We start from the raw sequence: 21,371 nt of genomic DNA on the forward strand, positions 1-21,371 counted from the left end.
AGAGCTCCTTTTGAAAATGAAAGGATCAAATCTGATTGGTTGCCATGGGCGACTAAGCCAGTTTTTCTTAGCAATTGTTTCAACAGTGTACAAAAATAAATAAAAAAATACATTAAATTAAACTGTACTTCTACAGTAATGAATAGGAATCACCCCCCAAAAAACACAGTAAACCAGACATGGGGCTTGTTTCATTTTTTATGTCTGTTCTAGGAAATGTTCCTCCGTCTGTTCTCTATAGAGAAGCACATGTAATACTTGTACACGTGGTTTATTACAGGACTGTGTATTTTCCTATCAGATAACAGGTAAATGACTGATTCATACAGAATACATGTGGTGCTGGGATGGGCTGCTAAACATCCAGACTTTAGGAGAGTTGCCGACTCCCAAGAAATGTTAGACTTGCTATATATCATGCCAAACGCTACAAGGGGCAACAATCATTTTCTGTGACACATATTACGGTCTCTCAGGCACATTTGCGGTCTGTGGTTTACCGAGGACATAGATTTTTCCTATAATGATGTAGAACATGTGGAGAAATTGATGGGGAACAGTCAGGACTGTACATTTTACCCGGTAGTACAATTTATGATACAATTGTTCAGGCCCCCCAGAGCGTTTTGCTTGGGGGACACATGGGGGCAATGACACCATTAATATGTGTTTTTTTTGTATGGTTTTGCATGTTTTCTCTCCTCCCCACCCCCTCCTTTTTTCTTGTTTTCCCACTTTTTTATTTCAGGTTTTATGAAGGGGTTAAGTCCTGTCAGAATCAGCTGGTTTTATCTGGTCTTACATGAACCTTGGATGACATGCAGGGATCCACTCTGATTCGTGCAGCTGGTTGCTGGGGGAGATTTCTGGACAGCTGATTGGTGTGGATGCCAGCGGCGGGAAAGTTTAGTCCTTAAAATGAGGGTTTCGGCGGCGCTTCTGGGCCAGTTTTATCAAGACCGGATCGTCGCCCCGCCCTCCCTCCCTATTCTTTTGCTTATGTCGCTTTGCTTTATTAGAGGGGCTGTATCACTCAGCTAATGCTGAGTGGATTTCGGTAATTATTAGAATTTTGGTTATTTATTTATTTATGAATTTTGAAGTATTATTTATTAATTTATTTACCCTTAATAAAGCATTGCGGCCATTTTTATTCCATCACAAAGTGTCATGTCATTATTTTTAGTATTTATTTTAGGATAAGCTAAGTCAGAAATGGGTCATTTGCCTTCATGGGTTTATTTGTGATATGGTGGAATAAAATGTTCTACTTTCAGTTACACACAAAGTCTACGTTCCCCGTACAGAGCCTGTGAGCAAATGGGAACACAACTGCTTGTCTTATTGGATTTGCACTGGAAAATCGGATCGGTATAAAAAGAGCGGCTGTGCCCAATACCAGGAGACTTCCTAACAGGCCCAGGGCAATGAGTAAGGGGGCATTTATGCATCATTTTTGAGTGGTTTGCCATGAATTGTTGATTTTTGAAACAGTGCTATTTTGTAAAGCCCACAGTAAAAAAAAAAAAAAAAAAACTCAAATACACCCTATATCACTGTCAAGCAAATGTTTTTGTGTGTATTTATCTATATTGTATATGCAGGGAGTGCAGAATTATTAGGCAAGTTGTATTTTTGAGGATTAATTTTATTATTGAACAACAACCATGTTCTCAATGAACCCAAAAAACTCATTAATATCAAAGCTGAATATTTTTGGAAGTAGTTTTTAGTTTGTTTTTAGTTTTAGCTATTTTAGGGGGATATCTGTGTGTGCAGGTGACTATTACTGTGCATAATTATTAGGCAACTTAACAAAAAACAAATATATACCCATTTCAATTATTTATTTTTACCAGTGAAACCAATATAACATCTCAACATCCACAAATATACATTTCTGACATTCAAAAACAAAACAAAAACAAATCAGTGACCAATATAGCTACCTTTCTTTTCAAGGACACTCAAAAGCCTGCCATCCATGGATTCGGTCAGTGTTTTGATCTGTTCACCATCAACATTGCGTGCAGCAGCAACCACAGCCTCCCAGACACTGTTCAGAGAGGTGTACCGTTTTCCCTCCTTGTATATCTCACATTTGATGATGGACCACAGGTTCTCAATGGGGTTCAGATCAGGTGAACAAGGAGGCCATGTCATTAGATTTTCTTCTTTTATACCCTTTCTTGCCAGCCACGCTGTGGAGTACTTGGACGCGTGTGATGGAGCATTGTCCTGCATGAAAATCATGTTTTTCTTACCTTGCAGACTTCTTCCTGTACCACTGCTTGAAGAAGGTGTCTTCCAGAAACTGGCAGTAGGACTGGGAGTTGAGCTTGACTCCATCCTCAACCCAAAAAGGCCCCACAAGCTCATTTTGATGATACCAGCCCAAACCAGTACTCCACCTCCACCTTGCTGGCGTCTGAGTCGGACTGGAGCTCTCTGCCCTTTACCAATCCAGCCATCTGGCCCATCAAGACTCACTCTCATTTCATCAGTCCATAAAACCTTAGAAAAATCAGTCTTGAGATATTTCTTGGCCCAGTCTTGACGTTTCAGCTTGTGTGTCTTGTTCAGTGGTGGTAGTCTTTCAGCCTTTCTTACCTTGGCCATGTCTCTGAGTATTGCACACCTTGTGCTTTTGGGCACTCCAGTGATGTTGCAGCTCTGAAATATGGCCAAACTGGTGGCAAGTGGCATCTTGGCAGCTGCACGCTTGACTTTTCTCAGTTCATGGGCAGTTATTTTGCGCCTTGGTTTTTCCATACGCTTCTTGCGACCCTGTTGACTATTTTGAATGAAACGCTTGATTGTTCGACGATCACGCTTCAGAAGCTTTGCAATTTTAAGAGTGCTGCATCCCTCTGCAAGATATCTCACTATTTTTGACTTTTCTGAGCCTGTCAAGTCCTTCTTTTGACCCATTTTGCCAAAGGAAAGGAAGTTGCCTAATAATTATGCACACCTGATATAGGGTGTTGATGTCATTAGACCACACCCCTTCTCATTACAGAGATGCACATCACCTAATATGCTTAATTGGTAGTAGGCTTTCGAGCCTATACAGCTTGGAGTAAGACAACATGCATAAAGAGGATGATGTGGTCAAAATACTCATTTGCCTAATAATTCTGCACGTAGTGTACTTTGCTCTATGGCAAATGAGTGTAAACTTGATACCTGAAATAATCAAACCAATAACAGTATGCATATAGATAAGGCTACTTTCACATCTGCGGTTTCCCTTTCCGCTATTGACATCTGTCATAGGATCTCAATAGCGGTCATAACGCTTCCGTTTTGTCCCCATTCATTGTCAATGGGGACAAAACTGAACTGAAGGAAACGGAGTGCACCAGAATGCATTCCGTTCCGTTTGGGGGAGTCCCATTCGCGGACAGAATCATTTTGTCCGTGATGTGGTGTGGAGCAAAATGGGTCCGTCATGACTCACAATGTAAGTCAATGGGGACGGATCAGTTTTCTCGGACACAATAGAAAACGGATCTGTCCCCCATTGACTTACAATGGTTTTAGTGCTGGATCCGTCGTGGCTTTTTTAGTGATAATACAACCGGATCCGTTCAGAACGGATGCAGACGGTTGTATTATCATGACGAAATGTTTTTGCTGATCCATGACGGATCCAACAAAAACGCTGGTGTGATAGTAGCCTAGTCCTTCACTTTGGTCTGAAAAATCAGAGCTTGGCAATTGCACTGTAACATTAAATTCTACCAGTAAATTAGAGAACATCAAGGTGTCATTCCAGCCACACATGGATACGGCTTGCAGAACCCCTCTGGAGAGGTGGTCTTGATACAGATAAAAGAGGGGGTTTAATCAAGCAAGGCTCCCCTTTATTAGGCTATTGTGTCCATGATTCATACAAAAAGTGTTTATTTCAACTTGTGGGACTTAATTGCTTCCGTAAGAAAAAGAAAGAAGCGGGGGGAAAAACTAAAAAACTAGATGTAACAAGGCTTAATGCAACTTTCTTTCCTGTAAGGAAGCATTGAAGTCAGCCCTGAGTCACAGGTGTATTGTGATTTTACTTATTGAATCATATGGGCTTTGAGACACCTAGTCCCAGGACCAGGCACATCTGTATGATCCTTCATTTCCCCTGCAGTGATACTGCTAGGTGCCAGGGACCTGCCTTCCTTAAAGGGGTTGTCTCACTTCAAAAAATACCATTTATAATGTAGAGGAAGGTAATACAAACCACTTACTAATGTATTGTTATTATCCATATTTTCTACTTTGCTGGCTGGATTCATTTTTCCATCACATTATACACTGCTCGTTTCCATGGTTACGATCAGCCTGTAATCCAGCAGCGGTGGCCGTGCCTGCGCAATATAGGAAAAAGTAGAGGTCTCTTTGGTGGCTGGGACTGCGGGGGTGCCCATAGTTCAGCACTTTTTCCTATAGTGTGCAAACATGACCGCTGCTGGATTGAAGGGTGGTCATAGCCATAGCAACGAGCAGTGTATAATGTGATGGAAAAATGAATCCAGCCAGGGAAGGAAGCAACATGGACAATCATAATACATTAGTAACTACTTTGTATTAACTTTCTCTACATGATAAATGCTATTTGCTGAAGTGAGAAAACCCCTTTAACAGCAATTCTTTAATATAAGATTGGTCATTTCTAGAGAACCTGACACACTGAACATGGTGTCTGATCTGTAGGCAGCATGTTATAGAGAATGAGCAGCTAAGCAGAGTGAAACTGCATTTAGTTCTATAGGAAACGATTCAGTAAAAGTTAATCTATTTAAATCTCTGCTCTTTCGGTGTATCTGCGGATGGCCACTTCCTGCTTTGCAGTGCTCTGATGGCTCTATCTATAGCCCTCATCTCTGAGCTCCTGACAGATCATAAACACTCATTTAAACTGAATTCTTATCAAACCAATAGGAATTTAGCTATAATGAGTGTGTATAAGCGGTCAGGAAAGTACATGTAAGGGGGCTGCCACACATTCAGGTTTTATGATTCAGTTTTTAAATCCAAAACCAGGAGTGGATTGAAAAAAAGTGGACAAGTTGTATATTTGCTTCAAAAACAGCATGGAAAAACCTAAACATGTGGCAGCACCCTTACATGTACTTTCCAGAAAGCGTATACATTCTTATTAGCTGGAAGAGTGATTATGAGCAGTCAGGAGTTCAGAGGTAAGGGTTACAAATCAAGCTGTCAGAGCCATTCTCTGCAACAAATTCACTAAGAAGGGGGCAGCAATAGTCTGCAGAAGCACTGAAAGGGAAGGCTGTAGAGAAAAAAAAACTATTTAAAAAAAATATATATTTAGCTAAAGACCATTTGAAAAATGATGATGAGCAGAATGAATAATGAAAAAAATATCCATAGCCTTTAAATGCATAAAATACAAATTATACGGAATCTTTTCACAAGAATATTTTCCATAAAATATATACAGTATGCAGCATGACCAGATATTACTGCTTCTACATGTCAGGTTCCCTTTAAAAGCTATAATGTATTATTATGTTGCAAAATGTACACACTTTTACTTTCTGAATAGTTCACCACACAAACTTTTAGTTCATTTAATAAGGGCCCTAATTTCATGGCATGGTACAAATGATGTTACCAGAACACAATTTTCTCATTATATCAGGGTTACCCCATGAACCGCACCCAGCGATGGAAAGAAAATTGGAGGAAACAGCTGTTTTCAGTTAACTGCGGTAAGATTGAGAAGCCCTGTACACACGACCTTGATACAGTTTTCACTTTATTTTGCCTCTTATTTCAATGTATGCGCTAAGTGACTTGTGTACAGACTCCTAGCATCCAGCAAAGGGTCTGCTGGAGGCAAACAGATGTGGTGGTCTGCTGGAATCTTCTGTATGGATATCAGTTTAGATACTGGACAGCAGAACACAACAAATTTCTCGCTGGAATCCTATTTCAGCAATTTTCTGCATTTCTTCTACTTAGTGACACACCTATACTACTGTATATTCATCTCTTAGGCATGTAAAAGGGATTTACAACTTTTTCTGTGTGAGACAGGACATCTTGGACCTTTACCCTTAGGCCTAGTTCACACTTCAGTGATTTGCTCAGTGATTTTCTTCAGTGATTGTGAGCCAAAACCAGGAGTGGAAAATACACAGAGATAAGGTACAATGTTTTTGACCCACTCCTGGTTTTGGCTCACAATCACTGATCAAATAACTGAAGTGTGAATTCGGCCTTATAACGTTTGTGTTTATACAAGGGCTGGAAGGAAACCTGGTCATCATAGCAATGAGATTATTGGTCCTGGTAACATAGTAGATATATATAAGTATATAAGGTCGAAAAAGGACATTTGTCCATCCAGTTCGGCCTGTCATCCTGCTATTCAGAATGCTATTATTTTCCCTTATAACCATGTTATAAGGGAAAATAATACAGTGAATAGACTGTCACCTAGCAACCATGCGTGAAAATCGCACCGCATCCGCACTTGCTTGCGGATGCTTGCGATTTTCACTCAGCCCCATTCACTTCTATGGGGCCTGCGTTGCGTGATAAACGCACAATATAGAGCATGCTGCGATTTTCACACAACGCATAAGTGATGCGTGAAAATCACAGCTCATGTGCACAGCCCCATAGAAATGAATGGGTCCAGATTCAGTACGGGTGCAATGCGTTCACCTACCGCATTGCACCCGCGCGGAAATCTCGCCCGTGTGAACTCAGCCTAAGTGGCTTACTCCCCTCTCCCCACTACGATCACATCCATGCGTGGCCAAGCCAAGTAATTGTTTGTCTGAGCTATTGAAGGTGTATGGGCATCTTAAAGGGGTTGTCAGACCTAGGAGCCAACAACTTTAATGGTGGTACCCTGTGCCCAACTAAAAAAAAAATTAGCTCAGTCCCACCAATTCTGTTCTGCTGCCCCATTCCTGGCTCCCGTCGGACTGGAAGTAGTTGGCTTCTGTGATAGCTACCGTCAGTGGTCACCTGTGCTAAAACGGCATGTCAATTCTAGTGATATGTCATTCTAGCAAATGTGACCAATGAGGTCAGCGATCGGCTGGCGAGGTCACGGGACCAGACTACTTCCAGTCTGAGTTACCAGAAGCGGTCGGCAACGGGGCGGCTGAGGGAGTACAGCAGTACTGCAGACATGTGAGTTGTTGTTTTTTTTCAATTGGGCACAGATTACCAGCACAAGCATAGTCACCTAGGCAGAACAACACCTTTAAAGGGAATCTGTCAGTACAATCTTGGACTATTATCTGAAGTAATACACGCGTAGCAGTGCAGAAAAGGAGTCCAGGTCGCCATGTTTTATTTTTCCACTGCCCCCATTCCCTCGCTAAAAAACTCAAAGCTACACTTACATACAGTCAGGACTGCAGTGTTGTACCAACATAATGGAGAAGATATGTATGCACAGTGGTCCTGACAATGTATTTCAGTGCAGCTTTAAATGATGGGAGGAGGGAAACAAGAAAATAAAAAATAATGATCTGGACTCCTTATCTGCACTACTACTTATGTATTACCTCAGATCAGGGATGGCCAACCTGTGGCTTTCCAGATGTTGTAAAACTACAACTCCCACCATGCCCTGCTGTAGGCTGATAGCTGTGCAGGCATGCTGGGAGTTGTAGTTTTGCAATAGCTGGAGAGCCTCAGGTTGGCCATCCCTACCTCAGATAATAGTCCAAGATCTGATGACAGAATTCCTTCAAGATTTGTCCGGTCCTCCTTTATCTATATAGAAAAAGCCATGTGGCCCGGGATTTATCAAATACAACATTTTTATTTCTGAATCTGTGTTTGATTACGTTATTATTGTGTTGGTATTTATTACTAGATCCTTGTTGTTTGCTGTCGACATGCCCTTGAATAAGACATATGTATGTAATGCTGCAAAAAAACGCTCATTCCTTTGCAGGCTTGGCATATCCAAGTATCTCGCAGAAGGCCCAATGACTTAATGGTTACCATGCAATAAGAGCTCCAAATATTAGGCACCTCATTTTTCAGCATATTCGCTACCTGGAGTCTACTTTAGGTCTAGGTTAAATATTACTAGAGAAGCTAACATTGGCTTTACCATACTGGGCGCTAGGCTTTTATTTAGAACCTTATGTTACAGCTTTTAGTTGTACTGCCTCCATTGTGGTTTCTGACCATCTGTCTGTATGTACTAAACTGCTAAATTCACACACTCGGAGCTGAAAAGAAGATTCACAATCCGGAATGGACAGTGTGAAACGGTAAATGCTCTTCAAGCCATCAATTATTCACTGTGACATTTATGATAAATCACTGCTAATGAATTTTAATGAAATATTTTGTTCATTGTCTTTGCAATCTAAATAATGGCCTGCACTAAAAACCACCAAATTAATAAATCTTCCTTGTATTGCTTTTGGAACCATTAGATTTAAGCTATCACTACCATTTCTAAAAAATTATGTTTTTTTTTTTGTTTTTTTTTACCTGCTGTACCCTAATATTAATTGCTGGCTAATAAGAAATCATAAAACACTCTACAAACATTTACCATGCTGAAATACAGCTAAATTAAGTGTATTCCAGGCACAGATAGTGGTGCAACGGTTCGTTGCACCGTTATCTACGACTTCACCCTGCTCACGCCAGGTCTAAAACTGTGGGTGTGACATAGCTGGGGATGGCCGGGAGGCCCGTCTCATTCACCATTTTCTACGCCTCTTTTAGGCTTAGGTAGAAAATAGTCTACATGTTAAACCGCTCGGAAATGAAGTTATGGAGAGGCCGGCGCCTCTTCATAACTTCGGCAGATTCACCATCAGTTTAGGGGTTTATTAAGACGGGTGTCTAAAACACCGGTCTTAATAAATGTGCCCCTACATTTTGATACCTTGGTAATTGCAGCATGCTCTGGGTAGGGCTCTTTCAGTTTTCCCATAGAGTATATTCCCATAGAGTATTGGAGAAAAAGCCTGTAAAAAGCATGAATTTCATAGGCCAAGAAAAAAAATAAAAAAACATAGCAAGGAAGCATCTTACAAGTAGTTCATAAAGCAGTGTGCAAGAGTAAAGACAAAGAACCAAAATGCATATATGTGATGAGCAATATGGCAGCTGTACGGGCGAGAACAAATAACTTGGTCAGCAGAAATCAACAATACTTGTGAAACCGGCATTGCGTAGGTTCTGATGGAAAAGCCAAAAAATGAATAAACATGAGAAAGAGGAACTAAAACTCATGAGAAAACTGGTGCCAGGAAATATAATAGGAAGTCTACTGGATTTCAAAGCATTTTCCCTTCATATTCAGAGCCGTAGACAAAGCAAAGTGAACCATCTATAATTTATACAAATGTTGATCGCAGCTCGTCTGAGGCACATCATCCTACAAAACATGTTTAAGGGGGTTTTACACTGTGTTAGAAACAAAGCCTCTGAAACTGGCCTTAGACATGAGAGAACTGTCTTAGGCCAGGTTCACATCTACGTTGTGTTGTTGAAGAGAACCGCACTCTGAGGGTTCTGGTGCCAACAAAAGGCTGAATTAGTCAGGTAACATGTAGTAGAGATTGAGACATTTAGATCATTTGGTTTTGCATTTACGAGATTTATTATTCATACATCATCTTCATAATCCAATTGCCCAATTTTCACCAAAATCAAAATAAAGAAAGATGACCGGACGTTTTGGTCTCAAATGGACCTTCCTCAGCAGTCAAATTTTTATCTGTAAGGCATGTGGAGTGATCGGCAGGGCGCTGGATCCAGTCTAGCCATAAGGGATCCGATTGATCGCATGTTTAGGGTGACACGAGGAAGCCAATATTATGGTATTTCCACTAGTGTCTTTTCTATAATTGCTACTAACTACCTGCTTCCCTCTATTGGAAAGTTTAAAATCCAAAAAAGAAATATCCCCAAGTGATAATATGTAAGTGAACTGAAGATTCATCTCGGCTGTGTTTGGTATCGCACTCAGCCCCGTTCACTTCAATGGGACTGAGATGCAACTAGGCCAGGTGACCGATAAACAAGGGCCTAGGGAAAGCTAAGAGAAAGCCGGGGCGCTACTGTGAGCACCGCTGTCTTTTCGAACAGCTGATCGGTGGGGGTCCCAGGTGTTGGACCACCACCGATCAGATACTCAGTATTTACATTTTTGAAGACCTCTTTAATGAAAACTATGTACAAAGTTGCTTACTTTTACATTTAGAAAAGCAAATTAAAAAAATAAAGAGATTTCGGGGGTCATTTACTAACCAGAAATATGCCTATATAGGTCTAAAAAAAGTAGGTGTGGCGTGGGCAGCAGGCCCGTCTCATTTACCATTTTCTATGCCTGGTTTAGGAAGCTGTCTTAGGCTGGGTTCACACGGGCGTGACGGATTGGCTCAGGATGCGTTCAGGGTGCGTTCAGTGAAACTCGCACTATTTTGCAAGCGAGTTCAGTCAGTTTTGTCTGCGATTGCGTTTAGTTGTTAAGTTTTTTCCGCGTGGGTGCAGTGTGTTTTGATGCATTTTTCACGCGCGTGATAAAAAACTGAAGGTTTACAAACAACATCTCTTAGCAACCATCAGTGAAAAACGCATCGATTCGCACCTGCACTTGCTTGCGGATGCAATGCGTTATTCACACAGCCCCATTCACTTCTATGGAGCCAGGGCTGCGTGAAAAACGCAGAATATAGAACATGCTGCGATTTTCAAGCATTGCAGAAGTGATGCGTGAAAAACAACGCTCATGTACACAGACCCATTGAAATGAATGGGTCAGGATTCAGTGCTGGTGCAATGCGTTCACCTCCCGCATTGCACCCGCGCGGAAATCTCGCCCATGTGAACTCAGGCTTACATTTAGAATCGGCGGTGGATCCGCCAGAGTTATGTAGAGGCGCCGATGTATCCACCGCCGATTCTAAATGTAAGCCTGAGTTCACATGGGCGAGATTTCCGCGCGGGTGCAATGCGGGAGGTGAACGCATTGCACCCGCACTGAATCCTGACCCATTCATTTCAATGGGGGTTATTAAGATAAATAAACTCCTTTGTTTGCCAAAATATTTAGTGTAAGGGTGTCCACAGCACATTTAACTAAAAATCTATTTAAATCAATTAAAACATAGCCTGTAAGTCACACAAAGTATATTACTAAATCTTTACAACTGATTTAAGGAATTTTCTGTGAATTTAGAGAAAAAAATATCCTAGTATATGCAATGAAGCTGACACCTGTGTGTCACAACCAGTCTCTGCAGCACATGGCACAACGATTGTGCTTAACCTAGAAGCACTGCATTCATTAACTCCATTAGAGCTCGACCATCTTGCCTGTAACCACCATTCAGGTCAATAGGATTTACAGTCACATTAACACGTAACGGAGGTTGATGAATCTCTCCCACTGGAAAAGCATGCCTTTTCCAGAGCTGGCTGTGGTTTTCTCTTGCAATGGAAGCAGAGTTTTATTATGCCTTGATTACGTTTTTGTAACTCCTCATAAAAAAGAAAGGGCACTCTTTGAGGGGACACTCACGAGAATTTCACCTGCAGAAGACATTGTGAAGCGAGGGATAGAAAAAGAAGGAAAAGTCAGAATGACTGCACCTCCAGCCTAATATATCTGGCAGACTATTTGACACTGTGCCAGAGTGGCGTAAACCCTAATCCTCCATTTAATCTAAGATGAGGTCTGCTTTCAGTAGGACTCAACAGATAATAGAGAAGTAGGAAGCAAACTTGGCAGCTCACGTACTTGGCAGAAAAACAGTGTCTTCAGTTGACCCATATTCCCATATTGCGAAAAAGAAAAGAGCTGGCAAAACATTAGTGTACAGAAGAGAGCCACCTGCTGTAGCCTTTACTTTCTAATATGGTCTCAGTTTTTTTATTTTTTATTGAATCATTGTTCCCCCCCCTCCCCCAAGAGAAATATGTAATGAATTAAAATAATTTGTTTGAGGTATATTTTCAGCAAACATTGTTTTCTTTCAAATCTTTGATTTGTGTATTTGCTACGAATTAAAAGCTCACTAAACGTCTCTCACTTTGGGGACTTGGAAAATTACATAAAAAAATGGCAGAAATTACAAAATTTCAGCCATGGTGGATTTACATTTTTAGCCAAACGTACCAAGCCAGAATCCTTTCCTGTTCAGCTACTATTGGGGGCTAGGAAAGAGGGGATTTTAGAATGCAAAGTGTTCATCTCATACTCACGGCCATCTTTGGGTGAGGTCAGACGGGGTGACGCCAGGCTTTCTGCACTGAAGGCTTCCCAACCCCTCCTTTCTTAGTGATGGCTCTAGCATCCAACCAGAAGAACCCTAGAGCTGTCATTCAAAGCAAAGGGGACTTTCCCATATACTGTCAGTGCTATACTGACAGTCACCAGCATGCTGTAGCAGAGAGGCCCAGCCTGCTAGGTATGTACTGCTGGCAGGCCTGGGCCTTTATTGGGTCCCCAGGTATCATGCAAAGACTTCGGCACCCCACAATCTTGTTTGTGGGGTTCCAATGAGAGACAAAAGGATCTTCTTTCCTCTAAACCACAGCATCTATGGGGTTCAACGGGCCAGATTGGCACTCCTGATGGTCTTGTCCATTCGAGCAGGAACCCGGCTCTCATGTGTGAGCCAAGCACCGCTCTCCTCTGCATGGGAGACCCATGCAGCACTTATTCTGGCCCACTGTAAAAAGGTGAAAGCCTAGAATGAAGCCCATTAAGAGGCTAATTGTACCTAACCCCTATAGTTTAAATATACCCCAAAGGAAGGGTACCCGAAGAAGAATATGGTGGGGCTGGTCAGGAAATGAAGAAGACTTTCAATTAATGGGGTTCTCACTAACAATACTTATCCCCTATACACTAGATAAGGGGCTGATCATGGGGTCCAACCTCTGGCGTTCCCAGCAATCACAAGGAGGTCCTGAAGTGCCCCATGAGAATGGTGCTTTCATGTGTATGTGTGACCACCACTCCATTCACTTCCATGGGGCTGCAGGACACCTGTCAGATATCTACATATTGTCCATGGGTAACAAAGTAAAATCCCAATCCTCGACTCTAGTTGTGTCCACCACCTGTTCAAACACAGATGTATTACAGCTCTTTCTTGCACATGTACACAAAAACACCTAGCAGTGTGTACACTGAACAACAATGTCCAGAAGGTTGACATAAAGTCTATTTGGTCATTCCTTCCATGTATTCATGTGATGCAAAGCAGTCCACACCTTTGAGTAGTCAGTGTCTGTCTTTCAGACAGAGCCTCACTTCTGCATATTGTGAAGAACATGAATGATCTTCTCATGATGAACACATTGTAAACCACAGTCTCTCTGTAATTGATATTGCCGCTAGACCTTCATCTAGGTATGATTTATCGGTAGCAGGTATCTAATATTAATAAGAATATGCTATCATCTGTGGCAGCCATGCCATACCAGAAGGTACAGTGCTATATTTTTTATATAATGTGTAAGGCTGTCCCAGGTTTAATATACCGTACATAATATAACTATACGTGCAAATCGTTTATTGCAGCCTTCACAATACTCTAAACGCTGGGGTCTCCTGACCTATTCTTCTTCACAACTTAGCCTTCTGCAGGCTCTGCTGCAGACTCCTTAGTTTGTCCCACCAAAATTATGGACACCTTGGCCAGAACCCAACTAATATAAGTCAATATAAGTCCTCCAGATGTTGCCGGTGTCCATCATGCGATAGATACATCACAGTCTAGGAGCTTGTGTTATAAACGGCTGCCACTACGGAGAGGTGAACATAACCTTAGATGGCTGGCACAGAGTGGTGCTATGGAGCACTCCACCTACCATTTTATTATATATGCCATTACAGTAAAGGTGTGTGCAGTACAGCACTATGCAAGTGTAACCTTTCACTTCCTTCAACATGCCAACACATAGAATGCTGCACATAAAACACTATAGAGGTGAGTGCATGAAGAAGAGTCTCAAGTGGCGGAAAAATGGGGTTCGGTTATTACATTTGTATTTTACTAAAACTACAGGGCTTCACTATTGGGGCACTAACTGGGCAGCACTACTGCAAGGGGGCAACATAATTGTAAGAGTGCAGCACTATTGTGAAGGGCACTAAGGAGGCAACACTTTTGGAGGCGGAGCAGCACTCTTTTGAGGGAATCAGTAATGGGTCAATCTTAATGTGAGGTGGCACTAAGCAGGCATAACTGCTGCCACAGTACTAGTGAGAGATTCAGATTAACGCATGCGCTGCAGGTTCTTTTCCCAGGCTAGGATTACGTTCCCAATCTATAGCATGTAATCCCTGAGGTGGCCTGCGCACTGAATCTCGGCGCAAACCTGATAACTTGAATGATAAAAAACAGAAGATGACGTTCCCTCCTTGGACTTTTCACGATACACTCTTTACATAAGATATTTATACTACATGTCATAATTCTGTATTACTGACTGCTAAGATTATTACAGCTATTCAGCGCCAGAAACATCTGCAGGAATACGTTTAGCGGTTGTCCATTTACCAAGAAGTAAACAGATGAGATCACTGCTATGGGAAAGCCATTGAACTCTCTATGCATTTGCTCCTAATGGAGGTTTAGAGGGACTTGCTGAGTGTGCAGAGCAGGATGTGAGTCTCTGCACTCCGTTTTGCACTCAAATGACCTCCATTGTATGCTAAAAATACCCGACGCCTATCTGGCGTGTTATGTGATGTCAGTAAACTGCACACAAAAAATGAAAAAAATACTACAATAACACAAAGATAAAAAATAGCAAAGAAACCAACCCACACTGCTCCATATTTAACAAATGGATCTAAATTTATAGAGTGAAATAAGGCTTTTGGCACCAAAAGACATTTCCACGTTCCCAAAACACATGGCTTCAATCTAAAAACAGAACCAAAACCACATGGCACGTCTATTGGACATCCAAGGTTATTTTTGACTGCTGGAGATCCTATAAATTCTATGTAGCCAAGTAATAATACACTGTAATCCTCCTATTTTATAATGTATACTGTGTGGTTAAAAAAAGGGGCCAAAAATAAGAAAAAAAATTAAATGAAATGACTATTCATGAAGGAAACAGTATTACTTTATATCTGTGTATAGTAAACCATTTTGTAAAATGACTTGACTTTGCTCCTTGCGAGGGTCTTGGACGTACAGACCCCTATTGTACCGCACTTGTGTTTGTTTTCCAATAGTCAGGCCATTGGGAATTCACATACAGAATAGAGCGTGTGCCCCTACGTGTAACAATGTGCGCTCCTGTTCTGCCCAGCTATATTAGACAGAAGTAATATGAGAATGGCTGAGGTGGGGAGCACACCATTATAGGGCCAGCAACCTCAACAGGAGTCATACGCCAGGACACATTTAGCACAAGGGAGGGGATTTTTTTTTTTTTCAGTCGGTGTATTCACGTGGGGAGTCTGGATTTGGTCGGACACCAGACGAAACCAAACTAATATTCTTGTTAACTGAGGTTACACATAAGCATGAACAGGCTCCGTGTGAGGTCTCCGATTCGGAGGAGACTGAGATACATTGTGCTCCTACATGATGACCTAAGATATGGGCATGTATCTGCATGTTCTGCCTAGATGTCCTTTCCATGGTGGTAATATGCCAGGGAGCCAGGCAGGCTGCTCGCTGCTGTGTGGGTGAAGGGACATGACAACTAGAATGACAACATATGATTAGATGAACATTTTCATACATTAAAGCAAATAAACAATCAAAGGGATATTCCAGTTACAACATGTTATCCCTTATCCAATGAATAACAGATTGGTGGCCGTCTGCCCACTGATCACGAGAACGGGGGTCCTGTGTGCCCTCGTACGAATGGAGCAGTTGGACTGCTGGAAATAGCCATAAACAATACAGACCGACCAAACAGTGTGGTCTCATTAGACCTCGCGGTACTCAAGTGCCACACGGTGGCCATACCCTTTATCTGGTGCAGGTGTATACAGACAGCCTAAATTTACACCATCAAAAACGCCTCAAAAATTCAGTCAGGCATTTTCTGAGGTATTTTTTTTGGCCCAAAAAACGTTAGGACTAAAACTTTGTGTGAAGAAGCCCTAACAGAGGAATGCCTTCCTGTCCTACATACAAAATGGTCTTACAATGATAAATCAGTAATTGGAGCTACAGCCAAAAGGTTAGTAACTGCGTTTGCTTTACACAAAGAGAGAAACTGACAACAGGAAGTAAGGACATATTGGTTGCTATCTTGTAGCACTGGATATTTCTAGACAAGGCGCAAAGTGGCTTAGTTGCCCATAGCAACCAATCAGATTCCACCTTACATTTCCCAAAGGAGCTGTGAAAAATAAAAGATGACATCTGATTGGTCGCTATGGGCAACTAAGCCAGTTCTACTTTACACCAGTTTGATAAATCTCCCCCATGTCACCTGGATAGGACTACCTCAAGCATTTCTTCCTGCCAGAGAAGGCATCTAAGTAACATAAAGCAGGCCACAAAAAGTGGGATTATTCTCTCCTATTAGACTCCTAGGGGATAACTGGGTCATGGGTACGAACGAGGCCCAACAACCACTCATCATCAGTCAGAGGTTTACGACATATTGGTAAGGGTAAACTCACACATAGCAGACTTGTTACGGAAATTTCTGCAATCCGTTCTAGTCATCTGAATGCTTTTATTCTGCACACTGGACATGTATATCTGCAGCCATTTAAGAAATCTTCCATGTGCGAATTTACGCTAAGGGCGTCTTCACACACGGCAGATTTTGTTGCAGATATTTCTGTGATTGAAAATCGGTTCCATTTACCTGAATGGGTAACCAAACTGTCTTAAAAGACTGAGCGATAACTGTCAAGTATGTCATTCACCTTTTTCTAAAATAATAAAAATAATCTTTATATATTCCTCGGCGCTTAAAATGACATTTATTGCAGAAATCCATGTGCTTCCCGCCAAAAACAACCCTATTCAAATGAATGAAAATAAACATAAGTCTGCCGTGTGTTTAGGCCCCCTAAGGGGGCGTAGAAGCTATGCATTTTGTGTAGCCTTTTGCATGAGCAGCAAAGTGGATGAGATGTGAAAAAACGTCATCCACATGCAGCAACGTGGGGCAGCCGCAGCGGATCGCAGACTCATTTACTTGAATGGGTCCGCGATCCGGCCGTTCTGCAAAAAGATAGAACATGTCCTATCTTTTTGCGGAACGGAAGTACAGGAGGTAACCCCAAGGAAGCACTCCGTAGTGCTTCCGTAGGGTTCAGTTGATGGGTCCGCATCCGTGATGCGGAATGCCCACGGAACGGTACCCGTGTATTGCGGATCCGCAAAACAGCAACGGGGCGAACACACCCCTGTGAAAGAGGCCTTAGGCACAGAGGGTCAGTGCACAGCCCCCGCCTCAGGTCGTATTATGTGAGAGAAGTACTGCGCTCAGGTCCCGTCAGAGAGGAAAAAAGTACAGAAAAATCTCCCTTCGTTCACCGGATGGGATTAGATTCCGATTTTTTTAAATAAAATATATACCATAATTCAGTTGTGTGTCTAAAGGCAACATTCCCTGAACTTTCAGGGGCAGACCTACCAGACCAGCGGGCAAATCTACCCAGTGCCACATGGCAGGCCTGCTTTCTGACACAAGGCAACACTAGAATATTGATTGAAGAGGCCACAGCACAGCCGTCTCCCCTAGGCCTATGTGCCGCACCGTCCCATTTAGGTGAATGCGCCTGGGCTGCAATACTAAACACAGCCACTATACAATGTACGGCGCTGTGCTTGGTATGATGGTGGGGGAAGCCACAGAGCTCACTGAAGTCCCGCTGCCTCTCCAAACTACTCTTCTGTGGCAGAAGTCAGACCCCCACAGATATTGATGGGCTATCCTAAGCACAGGTCATCAATATTGTACTCCTGGAAAACCCCTTTAAATGTATATGGTGTGAGGATGCTGTGACAGTAGACACAGTACCAGAATAGAGGGGGCGGGGCACTGTATATAAGGGGTGGGGCCTGCTAAAAGGGGTATGTCCATTGAAAATAACTAAATGTGCCCTCAGCTGGAGGCCTGCGGGGCCTGCTAAAAGGGGTATGTCCATTGAAAATAACTAAATGTGCCCTCAGCTGGAGGCCTGCGGTGCCAGGTAGGAGCTGACAGACGTCACTGAAAAGACTGGTTGCTAGGCAGTATGTATGCCTAGTAACCAAACTGTCTCAAAAGACAGAGCTGTATTGGTGACTACCAGGGTAATATAACTGTCAACTATGTCATTCACCTTTTTCTAAAATAATAACAATAATCTTTATTTATATGGCGCCAATATATTCCTCAGCGCTTAAAATGACATTTATATGGAGAATCCCTTGAACAGCAACATCTATCACTGCAAAATCTCATGTGCCAAGGTGAGACGGAAGAAAGGCATTTGATGCGTCTATTCACACACACAGGTTGCATTCAGGTTTTTTTTTATGCTGTTTTTGAAGCCAAAAACCAGGAGTGGGTTAAAACTAGCACCTGTTCTTCATACATTATGATCCACGCTTGATTTTGGCTTCAAAACCTTGCCTGTGTGAATACCCCCCTATAGGAAACGCCTCCCTGGCTCAGGTACTGTGCAGGGCACACACAGCAGGGTTGAGAGCCTATCCTCCAGGCACAGCCTAGTCTGTGATCTGTTAGTGATGTCTGTTGCTGGCCAAGAGCTCAGGCTGCCCAGGGCGAGGTCGTCTGACTGGAGGGGGGGGGGGGAGAGAATATTGTGTGATGGGCGTGCCCCAGAGGCGGGGTGTGTCACGGGTGGGCGTGGCAGGCGCAGGGGGCGTGCACCGTGTAACAAAAGAACACAAGCTGCCGCTGCTTGTTCTCACGTTATCCCGTCAGCTCGCTGTGACACCTGGGGACGGTGCCCACTGCTGCCCCCTGCGGTGCCCTCTGCTAGTCACATACATGTACACGGCTCACAGCCGCCCCATCCCAGTACACTGACCTGTGTGTGTCCTCAGATGAGCCTTCAGGTGGGAGGACTTGCCGTACACTTTCTCACAGCCCGGGTAGGGACACTTGTGCTTCTTGAGGGGTGACTCGGGGTCACCTTTGCTCTTCCCCCGTCTGGCTCTTTGTCTCACGCTCGGCCCCGGCAGGAGGGGGGGTGTGGCCGCCCTGTCCCCACGTTCCCCGGCCACACGCTGGTCCCCGGCCGGCACCTCCACGCTCTCCTGCCCCTCCTCCTCCTCCGCATGATCGGGGACTTGTTGGTTGAAATCGGCCAGGATCCGGGCCACGACGAAGAGGCCAGCCTTGTCCTCTGCGGGGGCGGCGGGCTGGGGGTCGGCACTCTTGTGCCCGTGCACGATGGCCCGGCTGGACATGGACACCAGGCACTCTGCCGCGAAGTGATCCACATAGGCCACTGAGGACATGGTCCTGAGCGGGATGCCTTCACGTCCCAGCGGCGCGGGGTTCCCTATCTCATCCAGGCTGCTGATCTACAGAGCTGACACTCGCTCCATGCGGATCACGCCCAGGCTGCAGTGAGAAGCTGGTCCATGGGGGTGAGGGGAGGGCTCCTGACACTGACAGCTGCTGCCCATAGATGCTGGCCTCTACATGGCGTGTGCCCGCTCTCCCTGCTAGTATCACTGCCCCAGGAGCCGATCGGTGAGGCTCAGTCCCACGTGGGGGTGTGGCCTGCAGAAACATCTGGGAGTGACGTCACCAAGAAGCCACATCCTGACCTGAGAAGTCCTGCAGATCTCATTGACTGGGAGCGCAGCAGCCTGGGGTGACAATAGAGGACAGGGGAGAATGTTCTGCAGGATGCGATCATCTGCGGCTGCAGGATAACGCAGGGCCAGCAGATGGGACGGTGGCTGTAATGGCATTGAGCCTCTGCCAACGGCGGCTGTAAACCCCACCCCCCGCTTCTTCCTAGTCTTCACACAGGCATGAATGGCACAAGAAAACGTGAAGTTGTCCATCCAGGGACGAGCAGCTGACCACTGATTTTTTATGGTCCCTTACTAAAATGTGTAACTTTTTAAAGAGCACCTGTCAGCAGGATCAACCCCATTAAAGGGGTTGTATCATCTCAAACTGGGGGCATATCACTAGGATATGACTCCATTGTCTGATAGGTGTGGGACCCGCACCTATCTCCTAAACGGAACCCTGAAAGTGGTGGAGGGTGCACTCCACCCTCCATTCATTTCTATGGGGCTGCCGAAAATAGCCGAGCGCTGGCTCAGCTATTTCCATTAGACCCATAGAAGTGAATGGGAGCGGTGGCCGGTCAGGCGCTGTGCACTCCCAATAACTTCTATGGGGAGACGGCTTGGCGGTGGCCACCCCGGAGTCCTCCAGCCACCACCTCACAGGGCTCCGTTCCCAATATGGGTGCAGGTCCCAGCGGTGGGACCCGCACCTATAAGACAATAGGGGCATATCCCAGTGACATGCCCCCATTGTCTCAGATGAGACAACCTCTTTAAAGAAGGCATACTGCTTGGTTGGGTTGTTCCTGCTGAATAAATTGATACTTGCCTTGGGAAATAAAAGGCTTTTCCTTTTTAGGAGTGCACTGAGGGGTGTGGCCAGCATGGGAAATCTGAGGCCAGGCCCCGCCCCCTCTCAGGAACACCACAGCCGATTTTCACAAGACAAGTATCTTTTTCATCATATTGAGAGAAGGTAATAGGGACCTATGCCCGGTCCCCTGTAGACTGCCTGTCATAGGAGGTTCACATACATGTTTTCCGCCTCCACTGGGCCTTTTCTTCAGAGATTCCTTCACATTTTACAGCCTCCTCAGTCGGTGCACACGGCCTTTGTGCGGCTCAATCCCAGTCATGTGAACAGGATTAGGCTGTAATACCAAGCACATCTGCCAACAGCCGATCGTTTGGGGTGCTGGGAGATGGACCCCCACCATAGTGATGACGTAGCATGAGGATAGGTCAATCATACTTACGTTACAGAGAACCGAAGCAGCAAGAGAGACGCTCTTTGATGCTGACCTCTGCTCAGCATACCCTAAAATGGTACTTGGAAAGAGGGTTTTCTAAACCAATCACCCCATGGAATAACCCACCTTGGCCATTCCCCACCCTGTGGTGCTGCGATTAATGAATTTCTTAGTAGTGATTGGACTACGCTTTGCAACCCTCAAAGTTATGGCTTTGTAGGTTGGTCTAACCTTCTTGATTGTTGAGGTCTGTCAGGAGAATTATGCCTCCTAAGGTCTCGTTCACACGAACGCGTGCTGCCCGTTGCTGTATTGCGAACCGCATTTGCAGATCCACAATACACGGGCACCATTCCGTGGCCATTCCGCATCACTGATGCGGACCCATTTATTT

At 44.0% G+C, this 21,371-nt stretch overlaps 1 protein-coding gene across 1 annotated transcript in view; it reads right to left on the minus strand.

Annotated features, from left to right (window-relative positions):
* Positions 1–19,742, minus strand: part of KLF13 (Kruppel like factor 13) — a 55,873-nt gene extending 36,131 nt beyond the window's left edge. Inside the window, exon 1 of the mRNA XM_044283314.1 lies at positions 19,004–19,742. Coding sequence (XP_044139249.1) covers positions 19,004–19,436 — 433 coding nt within the window. The 5' untranslated portion in view covers positions 19,437–19,742. The remainder of the gene's footprint in view (positions 1–19,003) is intronic.
* Between the last annotated feature and the right edge of the window lie 1,629 nt (positions 19,743–21,371).

This window comes from Bufo gargarizans, chromosome 2 (assembly GCF_014858855.1).
Source record: "Bufo gargarizans isolate SCDJY-AF-19 chromosome 2, ASM1485885v1, whole genome shotgun sequence".
Taxonomy (NCBI): domain Eukaryota; kingdom Metazoa; phylum Chordata; class Amphibia; order Anura; family Bufonidae; genus Bufo; species Bufo gargarizans.